Source organism: Gobio gobio, assembly GCF_949357685.1.
Source record: "Gobio gobio genome assembly, chromosome: 9".
Taxonomy (NCBI): Eukaryota; Metazoa; Chordata; class Actinopteri; order Cypriniformes; family Gobionidae; genus Gobio; species Gobio gobio.
The window spans coordinates 37928092-37953342 of record NC_137115.1 but is presented as its reverse complement, the minus strand read 5'-3'; the positions used below and the strand labels follow the sequence as shown (position 1 = coordinate 37953342).

At 36.9% G+C, this 25251-nt stretch overlaps 1 protein-coding gene across 4 annotated transcripts in view; it reads right to left on the bottom strand.

The window, feature by feature from the left end:
* fgd4a (FYVE, RhoGEF and PH domain containing 4a) overlaps positions 1–25251 on the bottom strand; it is a 77463-nt gene that overhangs the window by 11442 nt on the left and 40770 nt on the right. For 3 of the 4 annotated variants that reach the window (XM_079825516.1, XM_079825517.1, XM_079825518.1), the window contains 6 exons: positions 12603–12743; positions 10440–10602; positions 4206–4617; positions 640–729; positions 379–524; positions 133–289 (listed from right to left, as the gene is read on the bottom strand). In XM_079825516.1, the coding sequence (XP_079681642.1) occupies positions 133–289; positions 379–524; positions 640–729; positions 4206–4617; positions 10440–10602; positions 12603–12743 (1109 nt within the window). Of the gene's footprint in view, positions 1–132; positions 290–378; positions 525–639; positions 730–4205; positions 4618–10439; positions 10603–12602; positions 12744–21707; positions 21804–25251 lie in introns of those variants that run through there. The other variant, XM_079825519.1, reaches the window with a different exon arrangement.

Here is a 25251-nt window from a genome sequence, read left to right as displayed (position 1 = left end):
GAATAACTCATTTTATATTAAATTGCATAAAATTATATTATATGATTTAATTCTATTGGCATTCCTGCTCTCTGGTTATTGAAAAAAAATATATACAAACTGCACTTTAAGACTACATGCATCAATGATCACCTGGATTTCCAAAATGATAGCTTTAAATGGAGGTGATCGATCGATCCATTGCTTCAGCAGATCCATGGCATGATCGAAGTTCCTCACATACTCCGCGTACATCTTAAGGAATGGCGTGAGCTTCTGTAGGATGTCCCCAATGCGAGGTGTTGACGTCCTGGTAGAAAAGTCTCAGAGCATTAAGACCTTATTTCTTCCAATTAAACCAAAAGCAATGTCCACAAAGTGAGAGTGTGAACGTCTTACCATTCTCCCATGCGTTTTTCCAGGTCAGGCAGAAGGAACTGGCTGTGGAAGGCATTTATTGAAGAGATGTTGGAAAAGATTTTCGTCACCACATCCACGGGGAATGTGTCTTTTCTTGCCTCTTCTATCAGCTTGGCATAAAACACCTGCACAGCAGGGCCAGAGTTAGATGATGTATGATCTGTGTGCTTACTACTATCTTTAAAATCTTCAGATTGGTTTCCCATTTGCCCTCATGAAAGGAACTAAAAGAGCACTTACCTTATCTAATAAGTTGAGTCGTGCAACATAGGCCTTCTCTGTCTGCAGAAGTTCATTCGCTATCTTGTAGAGCTTCTGCTCATTGGTTTCCTAAACAAAAGATGTTCTAAATTAACTTAAATATTGATGCAAAAGAAAATAGTTTTTCTTTCTTTCTTTCTTTGACCTGATGTTTCATGCAAATGTTGGTGTATCTCATATTTAACACTAAAAATAAAAAAGCACTTATATTGTGCATAAAACATAATTATAACCATCAAGATGTTTGGATAGTAAAATTCTTTCAAGTGTAATGTGTCCAGATACTTTACTTTTGAGATTGTTATAAATTCTTATAACTATAAATGTGATTTTCATTAGATTCTCATAACTGAAACACTTGTGTTCATTAAAAAAAATGTATAATTAATAGTCACAATTTTTCAGCTAACGTCACAATTTTAAAAAGTATTAGTCGTTTAGCAAAATATAAATAGAATTGTATTTTCTTTCGAATTTTGGAGTGGAACATGACCTTTATGTACCATACATTTTTTGCACATTTTACATAAGTTTGTTTACAAACATTTTCAACTCTTCTCGAGGCACTATAAATAATTCAGATTGAGTAAATTTCTGAGCTCATTTGAACTTAAATTACAGAAGACATTTTTGTTGGATTTTGCTGAGAGGGAACTAACGCTGCAGACGCCCTTTGGTGCGACACCCAGCTCAGCACAGCAGCTCACATGGCTGAAGGGAAACAGAACTCTGAACATAAAGGTCAAGGGCAAAGCCAATTCAGAAGTTGACTCCCACTCCACCTACATTCCTCACCTCACCATAACATTTTTTCCCCCTCTTTCTCTCTATCACACCCATACACAAATGAACATCCACTGGCTTACACACACACTGCCCACACTGAGGTCTGTTAAAGGAACTTCCTGATGCACACTGACCACAAACAGTGCTAGTGTCTGTCTGTCAGCACTCTGAAGACACGTAGCCAATCCTTTCTTATCAGAATTTACAACCTCAGCTCACATAAATAACATTTGAACTGTTTCGGACACCCTCCACCACTTAGCTGATGAAAGAAACAAACTAACATCCAATATATTCAGCTTTTGGCACAGTTGACTGCAATTCAAAAGAAATGTATTGTTGAAACCTACGTCAGAGGACAGGAGATGAAAGGATGGATAAGAGGAAACGAGTAAATCCAATGAAAGAGGTTCTGGCATGGACAGAAGATGGAAGGTCCGACATGTTCACATTCACAGAAAAACTGTCTTATATTTTATTAAAAGAACATTTTATTTTATTTTTATCAAATGTATAAAAACAATTTACAAAATAATTTAATTACAATTACAATGTATAAAAACTATTTTAAAAATTTGAATGGAAGTATGTGATTTGTATAGTGACCAAAAATATTAATAATAAAATAAATAAAAACAAATATTCTAACTGCAATTGTAATTACAATTAGATTAAACATGCAGAATCCTTTAGTGTTTTTAAATCCCTTCTTAAAACTCACTTTTTAGACTTCCTTATATGTGATTTCATAGTTGTTTTTTGTTTTTTTAATATATTGTATATCCTATGTTTGTAGTATGTTTAGTAGGCTATATTGTTTTGACGTTTAATTTATCTGTTTTTGTGCTTTTCTTTTTACTTTTACATTGTGTCCTTTTTGTAAAGCGCTTTGAGAATTAGCGTTTAAATGCGCTATGTAAATTAAAGTTTATTATTATTATTATATTCTAGGGGTATAACAGTACACATATTCGTACCGAACCGTTTCGGTACAGGCCTTTCGGTTCGGTGCGTGTGTGTACCGAACGGTTCCGAATGCAACCTTTAACAGTTAACAGTTAGTTCAATAGTTCAATCCTAGTTCCCACTCGAACATATTAAGTATTCAGTCCATTTTATCACGAAATTCAAACGATAAATGCCGTTTTGACGCTCTTTATTGTGACGACTGATCACTGTATAGGCGCGTCAATTCAAGCGGCCGCGGCGTGCGCGCGAGTGAACGCGATCATCTCTTCCAGAAGAATAAACATGAATTAATATCGTAAGGTATGTTGAGGATAACACTTACTGAAACGTATAATATGTCGTGTAATCGCTCAATCAGTGTTTCAATCGCGGAAAGATGTCAAACAGCTTGTAAACAATGTCACGCAGCATCATTTACCTCAGAGTGAGAAGTCCTTCAGTGTCCACAGCTGTTAATTCACTAGAGAAATCAACTTTTTCACTAAATATATGCACTATATATATATATAGATAAATCTGTCATGAAAATGACAGTCACTAAGATTATATTTCAACAACGATTTGGAGAAAAAACATAATTTTATAATTAGATTTAGGAGTTAATGCAAAAACTGCCTTATGTGAAGTTTACATGTTTGCACACAATGTGTTATTTGAGTGTTGATTATCCTATAACTAAACATGAATATCAGCTGAATATAGGCTAATAGTTTGGGCTCTGTTGTTAACCTTTAATATTATAGTAATAATGTGCAAGTAAGGGCTCCCTATATAGTTTACAGCATTATCTTTAAGAAACTTTTAGTTATAATTTAATTCATTCAAGGACAGACACTTTTTTTCTACTTCAGTAAACCACTGTTTAATACAAAAATAAAAAGCCATTGTTTAAAACTGCTGTACCGAACCATGACTTCAAAACCGAGGTATGTACCGAACCGTCAGTTTTGTGTACCATTACACCCCTATTATATTCAATTAATTAAAACTATGAAATAGTACAAATAGAAGTGAATTATGCAGTGAAAAAAATGCTAAGCAAATAATAATAAATTAAATAATTAAAAATGATAAAACATTTTAATTAATATTAAAACATAATGAATATTAAAAATATATACATTAAGACATTTTTAAACTATGAAATAACAAATGGAAGTAAGGAAATTATTTAGCGACCTAAAATGTTAAACTAATCTGTCTTTGAGTTGATTCTTTTTATAGATTCAAACGCTGGTCATTCTCTTAGCCCAACTTCATAAGGTGCATGCTGGGATGCTTTTTAAATGTCATTGGAGGAATTCACGTGTATGCTGGACACTTGCTTGCTTTTGGACAATTTATTGACTACATGACTAAGCATTTAAGCATAAGTTTAAAGACCATAAGAATCATTTATTCCAAGTGTGTCTTGGGAGTTTTGACTGGGAATATCAAGGACTATATCTTATAGCAGATAGATGACATTAAATACAAGTTCATTTGCTTAATTAAAAAAAAATTAAGTAAAAAAAAAAGCATTAATCCATCTGAAAAGTTTTCTTTAAAGGAAATAAAGGCCTGGTCTGTAAGTCTAAAGGTCAAATAAAAAGAAAAAACAACGTCAGCATGTAAATCTAGCGGATGAGACAGCACATTGCTCAGCCGGGCCTGGGGTGTCAAATAACTTTCAGTGTGACAGTGTCACTATCGACTCCACAAACACACTCACACACACACTGACAACATCTGAGCTGATTCTTTGCAGTATTATGCCTCACCAATCCTCTCAGATAACAAAAATATCATACCTTTTGCTCGGGGATGCTGTTCATCACAACCTCACACTGCTCTGGTGCCTTCCTCTCCTGCTCTTCGGCCTGGTCTATGTGAGAATGTGACAGATCTACACAGTCCTCGTCCATAATTGCCCTATTAGCCATATTGGCGGCATCTCCGTTCAGCAGTCCCTGGGTTTCTATCCTAACGACCGGAACCGTGTCGTGCGTAACTCCATCCATGTCCTGATCTCTGTCCCAGTCTCTGTTCATTTGTGGTAGAACCCCATTGGGGGGTTTGAGAGCATGGCGTGGGCTGTTCGTAGCAGAGCCCGAGTCTGTGGGCTGCTCCGTCTGTCTGTGGTGGTTCTTATGAGGCGGGCTGGAGTTAGGAGATCTGCTGACCTGCTTCAGAGGAGCGCCCTCCCTCCGACCGTCTGTGTGACTGTGAGCGAGAGAGAGAGACAGACAGAGTAAAGGAAGGTCACCTTCTTTAGAGTCGCCTGTACTCCCCAACAAACTTTTACGACGGACAGTGTTGGCAAAAAAAGAACTGAAAGGAGAAAGATGCAGAGAAGAAGAGAAAGATGTGTTGTGCATGAGAGCGTGATGATCTTAAATATTAAGTGTTGAACAAACTTCCTCTGTCTGCATGTGTGTGTTGCGGGGGACGTGTGAATGTGCGGGTCATGGGAGGAGTGGAGGAAAAGAGGATAGGAGGAGGATGGGAGGAACAGGGAGGGTGAGGAGAGGTAGAACGCGGCTGCAGAGCGTCCCATGAGACGCGGCTGCCCTACTTCAGAATACATGCCAACATGCAAGCGAGCACACACACATTTACACACACTCAAGAGAGTGAGATGGTCTTTCTCTTTTGAACAAAACGCTTTCAGGAACTGTGGAGGCAAACTATAAAATATGTAAGAGATCATGTACAGTGCATCCAGACAGACTAGCCACACTTTTATCACCCTGAAGGGGTTTATTTTGAGATAATGACCGTCTGACTGTACATGATCCCACTTATTACACGGCGACTTAATACATAAATAAATAAATGCACATTAAATATTGATTCAAACTGAAATTATTTTACTACATAATAAGAAACATGGGAAGATCTGCTCCATTAAATTGAGTCACTTTAACCAGAAAAATGTTTCATGCACTGCAATGAAAAGGGAAATCTCAGCTTTCTAATTATGTAATTATTTAGTTTTGACTCCAATGCAAAATATGAGATTCTAATATACAGCATATTACAATATATTACAATTGGTACACACCACATTAAAAAGCGTCAACAGCATTTATTAATTTAAATCTAAATGGTAAATAATTACCATATAGAAAGCTGAGACTTTGCTCCATAAAAAAATTTAATTAAAAACACCAACATAAAACCATTTTTTCTCAGAATCACATCTCCACAAACACCTCATTGCAACTTAAAACGATCACGTCACATATAGAGATAGACCAATCGTTATCAAGTATTCCAGAATGCCGAGTAATAAGAATACTTTACTTGACTTATGAATAATAAATAACAGGGATGCACGATACAGTGACAATAACAATAATACATATTTTTTAGTGCTGTCAAACGATTAAAATATTTAATCGCGATTAATCGCATTAATGCCATAGTTAACTCACAATTAATCACAATTAATCGCACATTTTTATTTATTCTAAATGTCCCTTGATTTCTTTTTGTCCCATTATTTTTTTTTATTTTAATGCTCTTATCAACATAGAAAAGTGGATCGGCTTGCTTTGTTCAAATGTTTGTTTTATTGAAAACAACATTGGCATACTGTAGTGTTCGATTTCACACCAACATTCTCACTTGAAGCAGTCATTCACACTTGGAGCAAATAATCGCTCACACAATGTAACACTGTCCATCAATAAAAGGGTGAAAAAAAATACTTTGTTGCACAAACAGCCCCTTCAACAGCCCTTTTTAAGGGATCAAAACAGGGTGATACAAAATAAAATTACAAAGTGCACATGCAAGGTAAACTAGGACTCCGCCTATAGTGCAGTTAAACCAGGGGTCGCCAACTAGCGGACTCCGGTCCAAATCCGGACCGCGAAGCCTTTTGACGTAGGCTAATGAAACAGTTAACGTTGCAATGCTCACTGTTGCGTTCAGACCCAGACGCGCGGTCAAGCATGCAGGTGCACCGGACGCGAATGACGCGACATGCACGCCGCTTAATTCGCGCCGCAGAATGTCTATTTGCGTCTTTGCATTGACTTAAATCACTCGCGCAAAACGCTTCATTCGCGTCCGGTGTGAATGCACCATCAGAGCAGAAAGCAGCGCTCAAGACAAGCACTTTTAGTTGAAGACCCCTGAGTTAAACCATGGCATAATACGTTTCTCATTTCGGCGTCTCACGCTTGCCATCCACGTCTACTCTTTTAATGGCCCAAACAAGTGTGGGCAGCCGCAGCGTGCCTGATGTTTTGTTTCCGGTCTAGCTACATCCGGAGTGGTGTTGTAGTTTTTCTAACGTTACTAGTTGCTGCAACAGCATGTGAAAAAACTACAAAGTTTGTTAGACCAAAAAGAACGTTAATCTCGCGATAAAAAAATTGACGCCGTTAAAATAGGTTTGCGTTAACGTCGTTAATAACGCGTTTAACTGACAGCACTAATATTTTTGCTATGGACAATAACTGATATTATTAGCTTCTAATATCATCCTAATCAGACCACTACTGATATAAAAATATGATTGTCACTGATATATTGTGCATCCCTGAACTCCACGCAAGTAAACTTTAAAAACACGATCAACTCATAACTTCACGCAAACGTGCATAAACCAAACAAAATCAAGCCACAATATAAGGCTTTGTGGTTCATGCACACAAACACACGCACACACACAGAGATATCCTGCACCTCCAGCTGTTTCCCTGTCTACGGCCCACCTGCCCTCTAGATCAGATAGCGTTTCCTGTGAGATAGAGAACAGAGATGTGGATCTGAGGGTACGGAGCACCACAGTGAACACTCCAGATTACAGACGGCTATTAATATACCGTTGAGCTCTGGACCGTTGAGACGGATTAATATGTGCCATCTAATATATTGTTGTTCAGTGTTTCACTCAAAACGTTTCAAATCTGTGGATGGCTAACAAAAGTCTTATTAATCTGGTATGGTATAATGTAGTTACATACTAGGCAAAATAATGCCATCAAATGAAGCCCCACAAGTAGGGCAGTATGGATTTCATTGTTTTTTCCAATGAGGTTGTAAACCAACCCCCTGCAGTTGTCTGGGGTCATGGCTCTTCGTTCAGAATTCATAAGTACGTGTTGGACCAGGCCAAACAGCTGCAGGAGTTTCCAGTCAGGCCCCAGTTTACTCCATCAACCCAAGCTCTCTCACTTTGCTTCAGAGCTTACAGGATGAATTCCTGCGCAGATTCTGACCCACACACAAAACAATGCACTAGAAATGGCAGGCAAAACAGGATAAGGGCTCGCAGGGATTTATTTGTGAGGAACTGGGGTTAATGGTCAGTCCATTTTGTTTCTTTGGCCTTATGGTTTTATATGAGCTAACTCAGTGACCTGACTACACCAATGCTGAGATACAGACTCACAGCAGATGAGTTCACAGATATAGTGAATATTCACAGATGTAGTTAATATTACAGTAAAGCAGATGCATTGCACTGAATTTATCATGGTTTAGGGGTGCCATTAAGTGCTTAAACCCACATAAAAATGGTAAAAACAGTGATACACAGCTTCAAGTGGCTTAAATATTTCATAAAACAGCAGCAAAAAGCAATAGGATAGAAGACACCAATGTTTATGAAATAATTAAATGTATTAATAATAAAATCACAATAAACAATTATTCTGCCAGTAATATAGTAAAATAAATGAGCCTAAATGTAGGCTGTTTGTGCAATGTACGGATCAAAGATGACTCTGAATAGTGCAACTTGATATTAATATAGAAACTTGGTATGATAGAATTCAAATCATATGTGTCTGTAAATATTATATATATATATATATATATATATAAAGCATACTAACTAACTAAATATATTATATATAAGGCTTTCACAGTTGTTCAGCTATATAAAATTTACACACAGTCGTGCCTCATGTGATTTTGGAAAATGGTATGATTTTGGTATGCTTTTAAAACATATGACGCAACATAACTACTACAAGGATGTGAGTTTATATGTGATTGGACATGAATTTGCAACTTGTTATCAACCTATGTGTTTAAATAAACCATTACATTAGACAAGCAGTTTTGAAAGGAGCTGTAAAAATATATTACGATGGTTTTTGGTACTTATACCGCAAATATATATTCTTAAGGACATCAACACCTAAAATAAAACTCCAGAAAGGTGTACAATATGGGACCTTTAATATAACAGATAAATCATTTTAAGTAAAATTAAATAGTCAAAGCCTATTTGCACTGGACGTGCTAATTTCGGCCTCATCACTGGCTGCAGCCATGTCCTCATCTCACTGTAAAAATAATTCATTGGTTTGAGTAGAGCCAACTCAAATTAAACAAATTAGTTCAAACTAATTAATTTATGAGTATTTTGAACTTTTTCTTTTGAGTTCTCAAAACGGAAACATTAATCTGAACTGTTTAATTTTTTTAAGTTTCGTTAACTTGTTTCTTTTAATTTAGACTAACTTAAATTTTATCCGAAACTGGGCTGGGATTTCTACTTTCCAGCATGCTTTGCCATGACACTCAAAAGTGCCAAAATTAAGTGTTATATAATGTTTTTTTGTGCAAGATTAATGTTAAGTGGGAGATTTAGTAGTGTTTGATGTTTTGTTATGCTAGTTTAGAAGAGTCTCTGTTATGTTTTTTTTTTTTTTGTAGGGTTACCATCATGGCTACGAGTGGAGAATGAGCTTAGTTTGAGAACCGATATATGTTAAATGTATTATATTGCGGTCCTCATTCAAGAAGTGCTATGCTATACTTATGCTACCAAAGCATTGTGTAACCAATTAGCAAGGTGGCATTTATTGAATTCGCTAGTTAAAGCTAGTCAAGCTTCCACTACAAACAATTTTAGATTACATGATATTTTTTCAAATGTGTGATTACAAAATAAAAATCTGCAAGTTCTGTTAACTTAAACTTTACATTTCTTAACTTAAATTTGAGGCAACTTATTCAGGTTTACAGTGTATGAAACACCTGCGGTGCACAACTACGCACAATATATAGTACATTGTATTGTGCCCTGTAGATGGTGATATCACTTCTTTTGTGGCAGAAATAAACTGCTGCAGAAAAAGTTTGGGGCCATGCAAAATGTAACAACTGCATTAGTCATAAAAAATATTTTAGTAAGGAGTACATATTAGAGAGTAAAAGTTGCTATTATCTTTGATACTCAGTAAATACTACAATAGTCAAAAAGATACTTAGGTACAGTAACTGATTACATTTACTTAAATACCTTGCACCATTATTAATGTTTTAGACTAACATGTGGAAGTCTCTTCAAGTAATGTCAGCCACAGAACTCTTAAAAACCCATTAGAAATTCCAGAGGGAGCCCCTGGTGAATTAGCTTCCCAGGTTGGCCTACAAATGACTGAACAGCTCTATTGGCAGTAAAACACAATGTAGAGTAAGACATGAGCCATGACAAAGTATAAATCTTTGCACCTTGCTGAAGTACGCAGCTTTAAGCACTTTCAATACAATTGTACCCGAAAAAAAAAGATGGCTATACATACATTTATAAATGATTCTTACCTCCTTTGTTGAAGTAAATGTCTCATTCAAAACCAGTTCTTTCCACTATGCTTAAGAAACACTGAACTGTACACTTGACGGTGAAGTTACAACTAGCTTCTGCTTTTTGGTCTTCTTGTGTAATGACAAAGAAGATATATGTGTGTGTTAATATTTCTGTTTTTACTGTACTGCTTTTACAACCTTTGAGACATTTTTTCTTAAAAAAAAAAATCTTACTGACCCAAACTTTTGAAAGGTAGTGTACTCATGAACTCAAACTACCTCAAAACTGTTCAAACTACACTAAAGGCAGAATCTATAAATATATGTCAAACACTGATCATCAGCTAGACGTGTTTATCCAAAGCGATTTACAGTGCTTTCAATGTATACTTCTGCAAAACCAAGATCAATGAACTTGTTAGTGAGAATGAATGTCAGTATCTACATATTAAAGAGGAAAGAGGAGTAGAAATTGATCCCAAGGTTACCGGTTCTCCTCAAAGCGACTGATGAGGTTGGACACTCGGCCCTTCCCAACTGCTCCTTCTACTCCTCCCCCCTCCATGCTGGGTTTGGTGTGTAACTTTCCAGCAGCCAGAGGAAAGGAGACTTCCGTCACCGGACTCTGAAGGTGTGCTGGCTTAGGAGGCACTGCAGGAAATCACAAAGAGGACAAAGATTATATTTACATGCTAATGTAGCAAACAGTGTGAGAGCAAGGCGGAAACAGCGCGAGAAATCCTTTTCCTATTTAGCACCAACTCTGGAATAAGTCTTCCTATCCTTGTTTGTGAAGCAGACTCTGTCCGTTTAAATCTAGACTAGAACACATCTCTTTAACCTGGCATACACATAACACATGATCAATTTCTATTATTCAAATCAGTTAAATGATTGTTAGGCTGCATAAATAAAGGCAACCCGAACCGGGAACACTTCCTACAACACCCAATGTACTTGTTACATTGTAAGAATGATGGCATCTACACTAATATTAGTCAGTCCGTCTCATCCTTATCCCAAGGTTACCGTAGTCAGCCGGATCCGGCCCATATCCACATCAGATGGTGGATCTGCACCTAGAGATGACCAAAACGCAGCCCTGAATGTCAGCAGAGACCGTGTCTACTAGACAATCCCCTGTGAAGGCCTCGTCGACATGACAGCCATCGGGACAGATCCTCAGCAGAGACCACAAGAACCAGACAGGTCCTCCGCACAGACCCTATGACCAACTTCGGATCCATATTTTTGTGTGATGAATCGATCTTCAAGCAAAAGGAACTGAATGAATATATGAATGCTACCGATCCCAATTTGAATTGTGACTTGTGATGCAGCCTGAATCACTGTGTGTGTTTGTTGGCCAGAGGAGATCTGAGCCTGGTTTCTCCCAATTTTTCTCCATTCTGTCACCTTATGGAGTTTGGGTTCCTTGCCACTGTCGCCTCTGGCTTGCTTAGTTGGGGAGACTTAATTTTTTAACAATATTAATTGATGATCTTTACAATGTTACTGAATCAACCCTGAACAAATTGAATGATGAAAAATGCATAATTTCCTGTTATCACTGTAAAGCTGATTTGAAACAATCTGTATTGTATAAAGCGCTATATAAATAAAGGTGACTTGACTTGGAATCTGTTTCCATAATCTCCATGCCATGTCACCAGAGTGGCATAAGCAGTATGAACTTACAGGGATAAACACACAGGATCACGTGAGGTTGACCAAACCATCCTTGAGCTTTCACCTCAAACTGCATCCCAAGGAAATGTAAAACAAAGTGAGATTTTCTGTGTAGTGAAGATGTTTTAAGGAAGCACTTGGTTTAGTGCTATTAAACTGGAAGCTGTAATCACCACAAGGTGGCATTGCAGATTTAGTATGTTGCGATGGAACCTGATAATACTCTGCAAGGTGAGATGAAGTGCATCTGGAAACCGAGGCGTCTGTCTCTATCTGCGGTGAGCGAATCACAGCTAATCTCAGTCAATCTGATGGGGTGAATATACTGAAGAGCTCATGACTCCATCCAGATAAAAAAAAAGTGGGTGCCCACTCATTTCACACATCTCTAATTAAGTGAGTGTGAGGTTTATTTCAGTGGGCTTTCTGCCTTTAATTTTACATAGACACAATATAATTTGTTCTATGAAGGAGGAATTCTGTTCCGGCCCAATGTTAATCTGTCTAACAACCGTATCTGCAGTCAATGTTCTGAATACTTTGCAGTAAACATGAAGAGTAATGACATCCTAGACTTTTAGAGTCTAGGATCAGGCCTATCCACATTTTTTTTTAAAAGCAAAGGAACTTCACAAATGTTTAACTGTGACGCATATCACTAGGAAATCATTCACACTTTTCAAACACAATCTGCTTGGTTATCGAGCTTGGGTTCAAGGACACTCTGAGGATGCTTTACTTATTACAACAGTGTTATTTATTTCAGCATTAATCAGTAGCCATGCTGATTTGAACTCCGTTAATGGAAACATTTAGTGCTAGGGCCTGTTGTAAAGGTGAAGATGTGTTTGTGTGTAATTAGCATGCACTTCTTGAAAATGTGTATGGCTTTGCATTAAACGTTATCAACACAGCGAAACTGAGGAAGGATGTGCATGCCTGTTGTGCGCAACCCTCTTTACCTTGTGGTTTGGGATGAAGTGGTGGCCTTCGGTCTGAAACTCTTCCATTTACTCTAGTAAGGCTCTTATTGCTGAATCTGCATCCACGATTCAACTTCTCATTGCGACGACCTTGCTCATCAGGACTGCTGGTGCCAACAGCTGCAGGAGATAAAAGGAGGATGGAAATAAATGGAATGGCAGCCGTTTCAAAAGTAGTTTATTTGATCTAATTGCTTTAAAGCCATCCTGTATGCAGACTTGAACATGCAAATACAGTACTGGTAAATATACTCTCTGGCCTCGGTGCAGAAGTGAAATGCAAGAGATCTCATTTTGTGCGCCTGATATCAGTCAATGCTGGTATAAAAGTGGCATTGAAACTAACAGTGACTTAAACTTGACACAAGAGCTAAAAATAACCACAGGTTCCTCTGCAAATTTGCAGAACAAAGTGTTTCAGATTGTTTGGATGATCAATTTTCAACCTATGGAGGAAGCTGTTTTGTTCGCCTCAACCAAGAAATGTTTCCTGAAAAACAGCTTTGGCAAACAAGGCATGTAGACAATGACAATGACAAGACGGCCTTGAAATGTTCAGATCTAAAAATGACATGGATCATTATCTTGCACATGAGGAATTCAGTTCTGTTTTAGATATGGAAAAATAACTGCGTGAAAATGATCTTGGTTTTATGGAAACTTGTTTCCGCCATGGAATAAAACTAATTGGTAACACTTTAGTTTAGGTCCAATTCTCACTATTAACTAGTTGCTTATTAGTATGCATATTACTAGGATATTGTCTGTTTATTAGTACGTATAAAGCACATTAATGCCATATTCTACATTCCTTAATCCTAGCCAATACCTAAAATTAACAACTACGTTACTAACTATTAATAAGAAGTAATTGGGAGTTTATTGAGGCAAAAGTCATAGTTAATAGTTAGTTACACTGCGAGAATTGGACCCTAAAATAAAGTGAGACCAAATTGTTTTAAAGATAATTGCGACTTTTTCCTCTCAATTCTGTATGAGCAAAACTTCAATATTTCCAAAACTTCAATGGGCTAACAAAAGTCTCTTGGGAAAAGAATAACAAAACAAAAAAAAGACACACAAAAAGACACCTCATACATCAACATCAAGTCAACATGAAATGCCTTTGCAACCCATTTTACTTTCATAATGTGACATTCTGAGTAAAACAAGATAAAATGTAGGGAGGAACTGGATATTATCCTTTGGAAAATGACTGGATCGTAAAATGGTCTCTGGCAGGTTTTTGGGGGAAGAGGTTTTAAAAATAAGAGGACCTGGTGATGTCGTCCAAAAAGTAGTTATTTCATAGGCAGAGCAAGTTGTTACTTCTTAACAAAATACTTTGATGTTAAGAGATTAAAGTTAAAGTGAATTCCTCAAAAGTCCCTTATTTTGCTTCCGTAATGTGAAACAGGATATCCAACAAGAGAAAAAAAAAGTGTTATATACCAGAATAAATCCAGACCAAGTTTGCAATCCTATACGCTAATATTATCTGCCTGTGTGGTGACATCAACAGAAACTACAATACATTTTAGAGAAAGAGCAAGTTATTAATAACAAAAGGCAACAATTTTTTTTACATGTACCGAATAATCTTTCATAATAAGATGAGGAACTTGTGCTAAGGAAGTGAATAAGTAAAGGGTTCATTAAGTCTTTTTTGCTGACTTTAATCAAAGCATAAAAATCGGAAACGCAAAGTGCAATATAGTGGAATAAGTCCAGCATTCTAAATTAAATAGGCAATCGGCAATCGGTAGAGTCATTGCGTAAATTAAGCTGCATAGATGTTCCCATAGACAGAGTCAGTGTCCTGAGACGAGCATTTGGGACTGCACACGTGCATTGGCTTCACCAAACGGAAATTTGGCATTTATGGGCAAGTTCATGTCAGATTTTGCTGATTTGAAATATGATATTTAAATGCGAGTTTGGCAAGCAGTTTTTGAGACTTCAGTATTTCCCCATTTAAGTAGGTAGGAGTTGGTATTACATGCCTGATTGGCCGCAGAGAGAACTGACTTTCCTTTTAGAAATAAAAAAGCAAATACATACGTTTATATAAGTTTGCAGACAATATAATAATGCCACTGCAAGAACTGTAAGGCCACTGTGACATCATTAGTGCACAACACATTGTGATAGCAGTGGTATTTGTAACAGTGTCAAGGCCCGTTCACACCAAGAACATTAACATTCTGTTTATTACAAGCTTGCACTGCACAATATTGCTCTCTTTGATTCTGATTCGGGTTGATTCTGATTTGCTGTCAATGTTTTTATCGTTCATCAGCTAGAATTTTTTTATTTTCTTAAAATGATTCCAACTAAATCTGAAACTGTGGGCTTCTCTATTCTAACAGAATCAGTAGTATAACTATTATTGTTAAAGCTATATCATCCTTGGCGTGTATGGGGCTTTAGATTAAAAGAGTGCAGCAACACCGTTAACTTCTCCAAAATTCCTCAAAAAATGACATGACTCAATGACATGACTCAGGACAGCAAAAAGTTTCATTTTGAGTCTATAAACAAAATACACACACAACATTAACAGTTATATTGAAAGTCTGGCACTCTTTTTGTCATCTTAGAAATCCCCATTTGGATGCAATGAACAGGATATCCAAATGTGTTGCTTTCTTCTGTAAACCCTCTTGTCAAAGGCTCCTATGCAAATGAAGAGCCCATGTCCTGTTAAATTAAAGCATGGGGATCTTAATGCATCAGTGAGCACAACGAGTCTTTCTTTGGCCTTCTCAGCCCTTTTCTTCACTTAGGCCAATCTAAACATCTTAGGTCAATAGGCTGCATGGGACTGTCCATGTCTGACAATGAATGATGCTGTTGTGCTGGCAGTAAATATATGGTGGTGGTGATGGTATAAGAACAGCTTCATGTGAGATTGGTCCATTCATCTCAGCTTTGGCTCAGTTTGTGGGCAGGATTGAAAAAAGCTTTCAGTTAAGGCTGGGGAGAAAGCCTCTAAATGCCTGTATTTCAGTAGCTACGTTTGTGGGCAGGATTGAAAAAAGCTTTCAGTTAAGGCTGGGGAGAAAGCCTCTAAATGCCTGTATTTCAGTAGCTACGTTTACATGGACATTTTTTGCTTCAACCGGAATTAAATCAATCATTCCGATTGATGAATCCAAACAGTGTTTACATAAATGCTAAATAAGTGATCAGGCTGATGTGAGCGTTTATATGTAACAAGCTTCAAAATGGATGATATTTTTGAGCTCACTGCACGAATATACAGAGTTTCCCCACTGTTGGTGGCTTGGCGCATACTAACCATCATCCTGTCATCGCTTCTTTTTTTTGTTTTAAACAGCAGACTTAATATTTTAACCCAAAACAAGCTGTCTGCAGATGAGAGTCTGAAGCAAGGACTGTCCTGCACCACTTAACAGACGGTGATTTGAAGGAGAATTTTAGGTTGACACGACAGTCATTTATGACACTATATCAATACCAACAGCAGCTTGTTTCGTGCTTAATAAGTCATTATGCCATTCCTCTATCACACTATATATAGTTGTAAATAATAATTAGGGAATATTTTGGCCAATACCAATAATTCTATATATTTGAAAGTCGATAACCAATATATTGCCCGATAAATCTAAATCAATTTTTTTTACTGTATTTCAAGCAATTCAAAACATTCATGGTGAAGAACAATGCGCTTCTGAAGTGTCTCAGCAAATGTTCTTATATAACGATAACATTAAAAATGCACATGTATATCGGCCGATACTGATACGGTGGCCAATATATCTTGCATCTCAACTTATTTTGATGTAATATTTAATTATTATTAAAGACAACAATAGTACTTTCCTACTGAGTATCAAAACACGTCAAGAAACCGTGCAGAAATCGTTGGTATATAATTCAGATTAAAGCACCTATTGCATTTTCACACATTCAGTCTTATCAGTACATTTCTCATCATTTTTCTATTTAAGGTTATGTGTGATCAAGGCCGGTGGTCAAAATGCAAGAAAAGAAAATGCAACACTGCCTTCTAATGCAACTTGCTACATGTGAAAAACATCATAAGATTAATAGTTTGAACACGTACAAGTTTAGAAGACTCATTCTAATAAAATGAGAATACTATCAAACATTATGAGCCAAAGTTCTGAAAAAGCTGACAACACACACAATTTAGTTGTAAACCTGTCATACAGGACTCAAAATGATAATTATTGACAAATGTCATCAAACTGGATGGATGCAAAAGACGAAGAGCTTCTCTTCATCCGAAGAGATGAAGAACTTGTTAGCCCGATTACTAGAAAATTGAAAGATTTTCTTAATAAAATTAATTTTTAATTTTATTTTATCTATAATTTATTTTTATTTTAAGTTTTAACCTCTTTAGTCGAAGGTGCTAAAAGGCCATTTCCAGCAATTAGCATCATAGTTTTAACAGCATTTTGGTGCTGATGTCTGATTGGTATATACGGATAAAAGATGGAAAGCAGTTGCAGATGCGGTAGATTTACCAGAAAAGATCCATTTTGCTGGAATTTACTACCGTAGCATGTTTGTAAAAGCATATTACCTGCCTAACAAAACAACTAAAGCATCCTCAGGTGAATAATGGAGCTAACCTCAGGGCATGGCCTGGATCATTCTATTTAACTGGCCTCTGAGTTACCATGGCAACCTCTTCCCATAATCCTCTGTATGGGAAAAAAAAACAACTGCACATCATAACAGAAACACCTCCATGTAGACCTATTAGAAATGTCTCGCTGCAGCTGTAAAGAGTAGAAGAGTGAGTCATGTTGATGTCAAACCATGTGTGGTCTAGTGAATGTAAACTCAGATAATAATTGCAGCTAAAATGCGAGCATGGGAAAAAGTACAAATGTTCCGCATTCCCAGAGTTTAAAACACAGATTTGTGCCAACTTTGGCATTCCTAGCTAAGTATAGAAAGGGAAAAGAAGTCTGTGGTCTGACCTGACATACACAACCAGTCAAAAGTTTGGAATTATTAAGATTTTTTAATGGTTTTGAAAGAAGTCTCTAATGCTCTAATCAAGGCTGCATTTATTTGATCCAAAATACAGCAAAAACAGTATTATTGTGAAATATTTTTACAATTTAAAATAACCTTTTTCTATTTGAATATACTTTAAAATGCAATTTTATTTCTGTGATTCAAAGCTGAATTTTCAGCATCATTACTCCAGTCTTCAGTGTCACATGATCCTTCAGAAATCATTCTAATATGCCGATTTGCTGCTCAAGAAACATTTATTAATTATCAATGTTGAAAACAGTTGTGTACACCCCCCCCCCCCCCCCAGGATTATTTAATGAATAGAAAGTTCAAAAGAACAGAATTTATATGAAATATAAAGCTTTTGCAACATTATAAATGTATATACTGTCACTTGATCATTTAATGCATCCTTGCTGAATAAATGTATTCATTTATTTAAAGCTACACTGTGTGATATTTTCCCCCATCTAGCGGTTAAAAGGTATATGACCATCCAGTGAATTTTAGTTTCTGTTCTTCTCAATTCCGATTTCGTTTCAACTCCTACGGTGGCCGAATTAGTCCAAGATTAATATGGCTTCCAGTTCGACCTCGTCCACATTCAACACGGTGCCTGTGGGATATTCTGTGCGCAGTGGGATGGTTGGAACTCAACTGGCCTAATTATTCGGCTAGAAAGAACTGCAGCTAATCCAGAGTGAACTTTGATGATAGTAATGTTTATTCAGTCATCCAATTGCAAGGCATAAACAGGTTTGCGTGGATATGTACATAAATGTGGTTTCTGTGAGAGAACAAATAAGGATGGTAAATATACATACACAGTTCAGAACTGTATAAGTATACTTATAAGTTACATTTGTATAATGTAACCGTAAACCAGAGCTTATTGTACCATATATAGGTGCTAAATGCAGCTGCATTAAAAGGAGCGGAGCTGCCGCTGCTAACAAGCGGTGTCCGGTTACAAAAGTGTGTGCGGCGCTTTAACGTTAGCACTGCAGTGCGCTCTGTATAACAATTGTTAAAATGCCGATCAGACCTGATACATATTTCCGTCAACATACATTACAAGCAAATATTTTCTAAAAACGAATAAACATTGTTGATAACAAAATAACTGAATGATTATTCAAATAGGTGAGCATTACGCTTTTGTATGTTGACACAAAAATACTTCTGAGGTGACATCAACTGAATTACGCGATGACACACTCTGAAACACATCTAACGTTACAATGACAATAACTATTATTACTTACGGAGTTATTAACGCACAGAAATACCACACAAGGAAAAACAGACTTTTGAGGAATAAACAAGCCAGGAAAACTCCGTATAACTCTGTTACTGGACGCAGCTGAGATGAAAACTCTCTGCACATGCACCAGACAAGTCTGAACAAGTTGACGCGCACATGCGCGAGGCAGAGAATTTTGTACAGTGCCATCGAGTGAAACGCAAAAGGCGAAGCTTGAATTTACGGGTATGTCCCTCTTTGGCTAATGTACTTTCAAGATGGAGGGGCAACATGGCGACCACCGTTAGATCCCATTACCTTATGTATTTTCAATGGCATATTATAAACTTACGAGAATACTTTATTACTTGAAAGAAGTAAATATACATTAATGAGCACATATATTTTTCAAAGAACTAAGTGTTTTTAGCTAAGAATAGACTAAAAAAGTTACACAGTGTAGCTTTAAGTTCTTTCACAAAAAAAATTAAATAAAAAATTCTTACCGAACCAAAACTTTTGAACGGTAGTACTGAGATATATAATGTTTTTTTTTTAACTTTCCGTTCATCAAAGAATCCTGACAAAAAGTGTTTTACACAACTGCTTTCAACATTGATAATAATCATAAATGTTTCTTGAACAGCAAATCATCATATTAGAATGATTTCTGTAGAATCATGTGACACTGAAGACTGGAGTAATGATGCTCAAAATTCAGCTTTACATCACAGAAATAAATGACATTTTTAAAGAGCACCTATCATGGAATTTTGAAATTTACCTTTCATGTGTGTGTAACATCGATCTAAGTGAACAAAAACATCCTGTGATAGCTTGAAATATGACAGTGCACCGTATATATAGTTATTTTCTTTCAAAAGTAAGAGTCGACTCGGAGTCATTTTTAAGAATCGTTAGAAGACCGAAGCTTTTTCTCTGACTAGTTGACGTCAACTTGTCAAGTTATTTGAATACGATACGCCCACTTATTGCGCTCCAAGACGCCAGTGAAAACTAGAAAACATCATGGCCACGAGACGCTGTGTTCTGAAGTGCGACTCAAAAGCAAACTTTTTTCATCTGCCCAAGGATGAGCATTTGAAGACTAAGTGGCTTGAAGACAAACCATACATCGTCGCGATTGAGTGTTTATTATTAGTCGTCAAATGTATGTTTCGCGATCTCAGGAAGCTTTTATTATGGACTTTTATTATGGCACATGGTATCTTCTTCGTTTGTCTGTACCATATATGGATTACATGTGCACAGAGCGCCCTCCGGCTGCCAGTATGAATTGAAAACAACACATAAGAGACTCAATCGCTCATGATTAGGCTATTTCTGCCCATTTTGAGGAAGTATTGAATAAAAAATACTCCTCTGTTTAGAAATTTGACACAGACATATGAGAATCTATCAATATGTCTCCTCATCTGCACACTTTTGAACTAAAAGCCCTGAGGGATGTTGATTTGTCGCGAGTCTTCGTGAGGAGAATAGAGTTTTTTTATGAATGAGATCAGCTGAGGCTCATATTACAATCAAACAGTACCGACGCGGTTTTCATATTCATAACTCCTGACACATATTAACAAATTACTGTCATTATAAGACTTTGATGGGCGTTCCGTTTCCGAGAATATCTGCACAGACTATACCAATCACAACTGACTGGGTCATCAGACCAATCACCGCAGATTAGCGTCACGTAAAGGCGGGGTTTTGAAAAGTGAATCACTAAAGGAATCATTTGAGAATCGCTGTCAAAACAGGTAAAAATAAATGCATATTATAAGAAAACTAAAGTCTTTTTTGTCATTGCATGCATGCAAAACTGTTGTTGGGGACTTCTAAAACAATATTTGGAACATTTTAAATGCCATGATAGGTGCTCTTTAAATATATTCAAATATATTCAAAACAGTTATTTTACAATATTACAGCTTTTGCTGTATTTTTAATAACATAAATGCAGTCTTGGTGAGCAGAAGAGACTTATTTAAAAACATTAAAAAATCTTAATGATTGCAAACTTTTGACTGGTAGTGTATACCGAGAGCTCAGTTAAAGATAATGGCTTACATCAGATAAACATCTGAGTTTAATAGCAACAGTTTGTTACAGTAAAAGATTAATGTCTGATCTTCGGTCACTAAACCCTTTCCAGATGTTTACGTGTTTGTACATAGATGTTTGACCCATAAAATCCAGTTTTAACTAGTTACAGTTACAAATTGCAACATAATCATCCTTAATTTGAATAGTACAGTGTCCAGCTTATGGGAAAAAAACCACCATACAGTTTATTTGAATATGGCTGGTTCTGGTACTATCAATAAAAACCTTGTGGGAAAGTACCAACCAACACAGAACCGATAAGAACAGCTCATTCAGTTCGCTAAACGAGGTGGAAACTGGGAACTGACCACAAGGAGCAGGAATAGCAAGCAAAAGTATTTGTCATGCAATACAGGAACACAAAGAGGCAATAAAAACGTGAAGGAAGTTAGAAATGCACATATGTAAAAATGCATTTCCTTCAACATGCAATGGTGCCAGATGAAAAATGCAAACTAACAGGACTGAAAAATGTGAACTGCTAAAACTTGTTCACTTCATACATGTTGGCAAACAAACCCGTGAGAAAGTCAGAAAGAACATACATTTCTGCAGATAAATAAATAAAGTGTGTCAAAATACACAGCGTCCTCCACTAATGTGCTGTTGCCAAGTTGAATTATACTGTTAACCAATCAAAACTCAGGACTAGCAGGGGTAAGATTGTGATCAGAGATAAGCCAGAGTAATCTCACCTTCTGTCCGTTAAAATTAGACAAAATAATCCCAGGACAATGAGAAACATATAAGAGCCGTTTTCTTCATTCAAGCCTTCCGGTCCTCTATAAACCACAGACTGAGTGAAACTCTGCCACAAAGACACGAGGAAATGGCCCCTCCCTCTACACACACACACACACACACACACCGCTCAAGCACAACAGGCCACTTACATTCAAACACGCTCATAACCCATGGTCTCAAATATTTTTTGCAGTGGAAATCTTTGAATTTTGAAAAGCCTGTTCCTTTGAAAAGACATTCTTCAAAATTTCTCCTTTTGTGTTCTGGAGAAGAAAGAACGTACAGGTCTAGAATGGCAGGTTTAGAATGTCAATTCATTTTTGCGTGAACTAACCCTTTAAAACCTTCACAGCACAGTCCAGCGTGATTATTGTTGCATTTCTGAATCGAGTGAGAACCAGAGGGACTGTGAGGGGAAGACATGTGATGAAATTATTTGATGGTAGATGAAATGGAGGAACAAATGCAATAATAGACCTTAGTCAGGGTGCATGACATTGAATTTTACGTGGAAGATGTTAAGTCCTTTTTAAAAATGGCGTTGGCACGTAAAATTGGCATGTAGTTAAACAACACAATCCATTGAATGCACTGTACTTCTATACCTCACAACCTGGTTTTCATTCCTGTCAAAAATGACAAGTCTATGGTACCCCTTCAATAGCTTCAGGCCGCATCAGTCTCATTCCCAACAGTCTTAAATCGGGGGATTCTTGAACATGTAAACTGCATGCAGACACACTTTTCAAGTTCATTAAACTGTTTACCAGATTCCACTGCAGATCTGATTTACGTTAATCTCATTTAGACATCAAGTGGAGACAGAGAAAAGTTTAGTGTCCTGAGAATCTGGTATTGCACAACCATCTTGATGCATCGCAGACCCAGACAGCCACAACTCAACCAAACTCATCTCAAACCTAAAGTACTGTAAGTCTATAAATACTTATGCCCTCAGACTTTATGTTCCACACAGTTAACATTTTCATATTCTGCTTTGCTGCTTATAGATCACTTCCGATGGCAATTTGAAGCTACTTTTAGTATTTGCAGATATGCAGATGCAACATCTTTCTGAAAATCAACCTGCCATGGCAACAGCATCCACAACAATCACTAAAGGGCTATGATGTGATGATCCAGACTAGACTGGGTAAACCCAGCCTGATCTGCCGGCGATTTGAATTCGCCCTGCAACTCAGTCTGGAAACCTGTACAGTCATTTCTACTGCTTCTGTTACACTTTTGCGGGAACCAATCACAGACTGGCTTATTCACCTGGCGCACTATTGACGGGTTTAACACGATGACGGATAGGGAAGCGATGGGTTGTTGCCCGTTGATCACGCCTCTTGTGGTCTGATTGGTTGAAGGACTATCCAATTGCATACAGAGTCATTTGAATTATGCTCGTTAATCACACCTCTTGTGCAGTAGAAAATACAGAGCAGACTCTCCAGACCAATGTTCAAATCTTAAATTGAGTTTGGTCTGGTGATAGCCAGACAAGATCCAGAAATGAAGATAATGTGAAGTCCAACAGACCAAGCGGGATTTTTTGTTTTGCTTCATCAACCACTACAGGAGGAAATCAAAAAATCAATTAGATTTTATATAGTATAATAATATAATTTTATATAATGCTAAACATAAGTACATAATGTTTAGCATATATACACACTATCGTTCAAAAGTTTGGGGTCAGTAAGATTTTTTTAAATGTTTTTGAAGTCTGTTATTTATTCCTGTGATATAGTAATTCAATAAGCTGAATTTTCAGCATCATTAGGCCTACTCCAGTCTTTAGCAGAGGCGGACAGTAGTGAAGTATTTTTACTTTCTACTCAAGTACATTTTTCAAGTATATGTACTTTATCAGTGTTTTTCTTTGGAAAACTTTTACTTCACTACATTCCAAAGAGCAAATGTCACACTTTGTAATGCATTACGTTTCATAAATAAAGGTTTTTTTTTTTTGGTTTTTTTACCTTTAATACTTGATTACATAAAAAATGTAGTACTTTCTTACTTGTACTTTTACTTTTTGTAATGATATTCGATATGAAACGCAGTGCAGTAAAAAAGTACAATATTGTGCTTTGGAATCTTGTGAAGTAAAAGTTTTCCAAAGAAAAACACTCTGATAAAGTACAGACACTGGAAAAATGTACCTGAGCAGAGTAAAAATACTTAACTACTGTCGGCCTCTGGTCTTTAGTGTCACATGAGCCTACAAAAATTATTCCAATATGCTGATTTGCAGCTCAAGAAAAAAATTCCTATTATTATGCATATTGAAAACTGCTGTGCTGCTTAATATTTTTGTGGAAACCGATTTCCAGGATCCTTTTATGAATAGAAAGTTGAAAATATTTATTTGATATAGAAATCTTTCTAACATAATACAATGTCTTTACTGTCACTTTTAATTAATAAAATGCATCCTTGCTGAAGAAAATAATTTCTTTAAAAAAAAAAAAAAAAAAAAAAAAAAACATCTTACTGACCCCAAATGTTTTAAAGGTGTCATGAACTGGCTTTTTAATTTTTTTTTATAATGTTGTCTGAGGTCAACTTATGACGCTCGCGTGGTTTTTACATTCAAAAACATCATAATGAATAAGTAATAGGCTACTTTCTGCCTTGGTTTTGAGGCTCTCTGAAAAACGATCGGTTTTGATGGGCGTGCCGCACTGAAGACTTGGAAGTAAACGCCCACGGCTAGGAATGGATAAGATTTGCATATTTAATGCCCCTGTCAGTGACAGCGTATGGCAAACGGCAGCTGGAATGAATCACCCAGCCCACAGCCAGGGCTCGCAAAATGTCTTTATCAAACAAACACTGATTCATCTCTCATCCACCCGCGATTGATTGGAATGTTATTTCTGTATAATTTCGCTCGATCATCAGTGAATATAACCGCGAACCGTACACACACGCGCGCGCGCGCACGAGCCCGTCTGAAAAGCACATAGCCCCGGGACTTTGGGCTTTGCGAGCTGGCGTTACAAGTCTGAATCTGATCACGAATGAACCAATAACACCTTCTCCAGCCTGTGACAGTGTGCTAAGGTAGGTAATCAATAGATATCAAACGATCTGTAACAATGCAAAACTAACACATATAAAAACATGTTTTACTCACATAAGTGTGTTGCACCGTTCCTGTCGGATCCAATATAGAAGGCGCAGCATTGTGTTTTAATCTCAATATGTCTGCAAATCCAGTCTTGACCTCTATCTTGTTTACAAGTAATTCCGCATCGTTTAGCGTCACGAGTCGGTGGGCGGGCTTGAGGCGGTGCTTCTGCGTCCTACTATGTCAGTCGTCGACATATTCTGAGATCTCTCGTTTTCTGGGCCTGGTGTCTATAAAAGCTTTTCTTTGACTAACAAGGACGTTTTCAGCTCTGAAACTTGCAGGATATTCTTATATCACGATGAACTTTTATATACCAAAGGCTCAAAGGAAAGTTCATCTCCCAATTCATC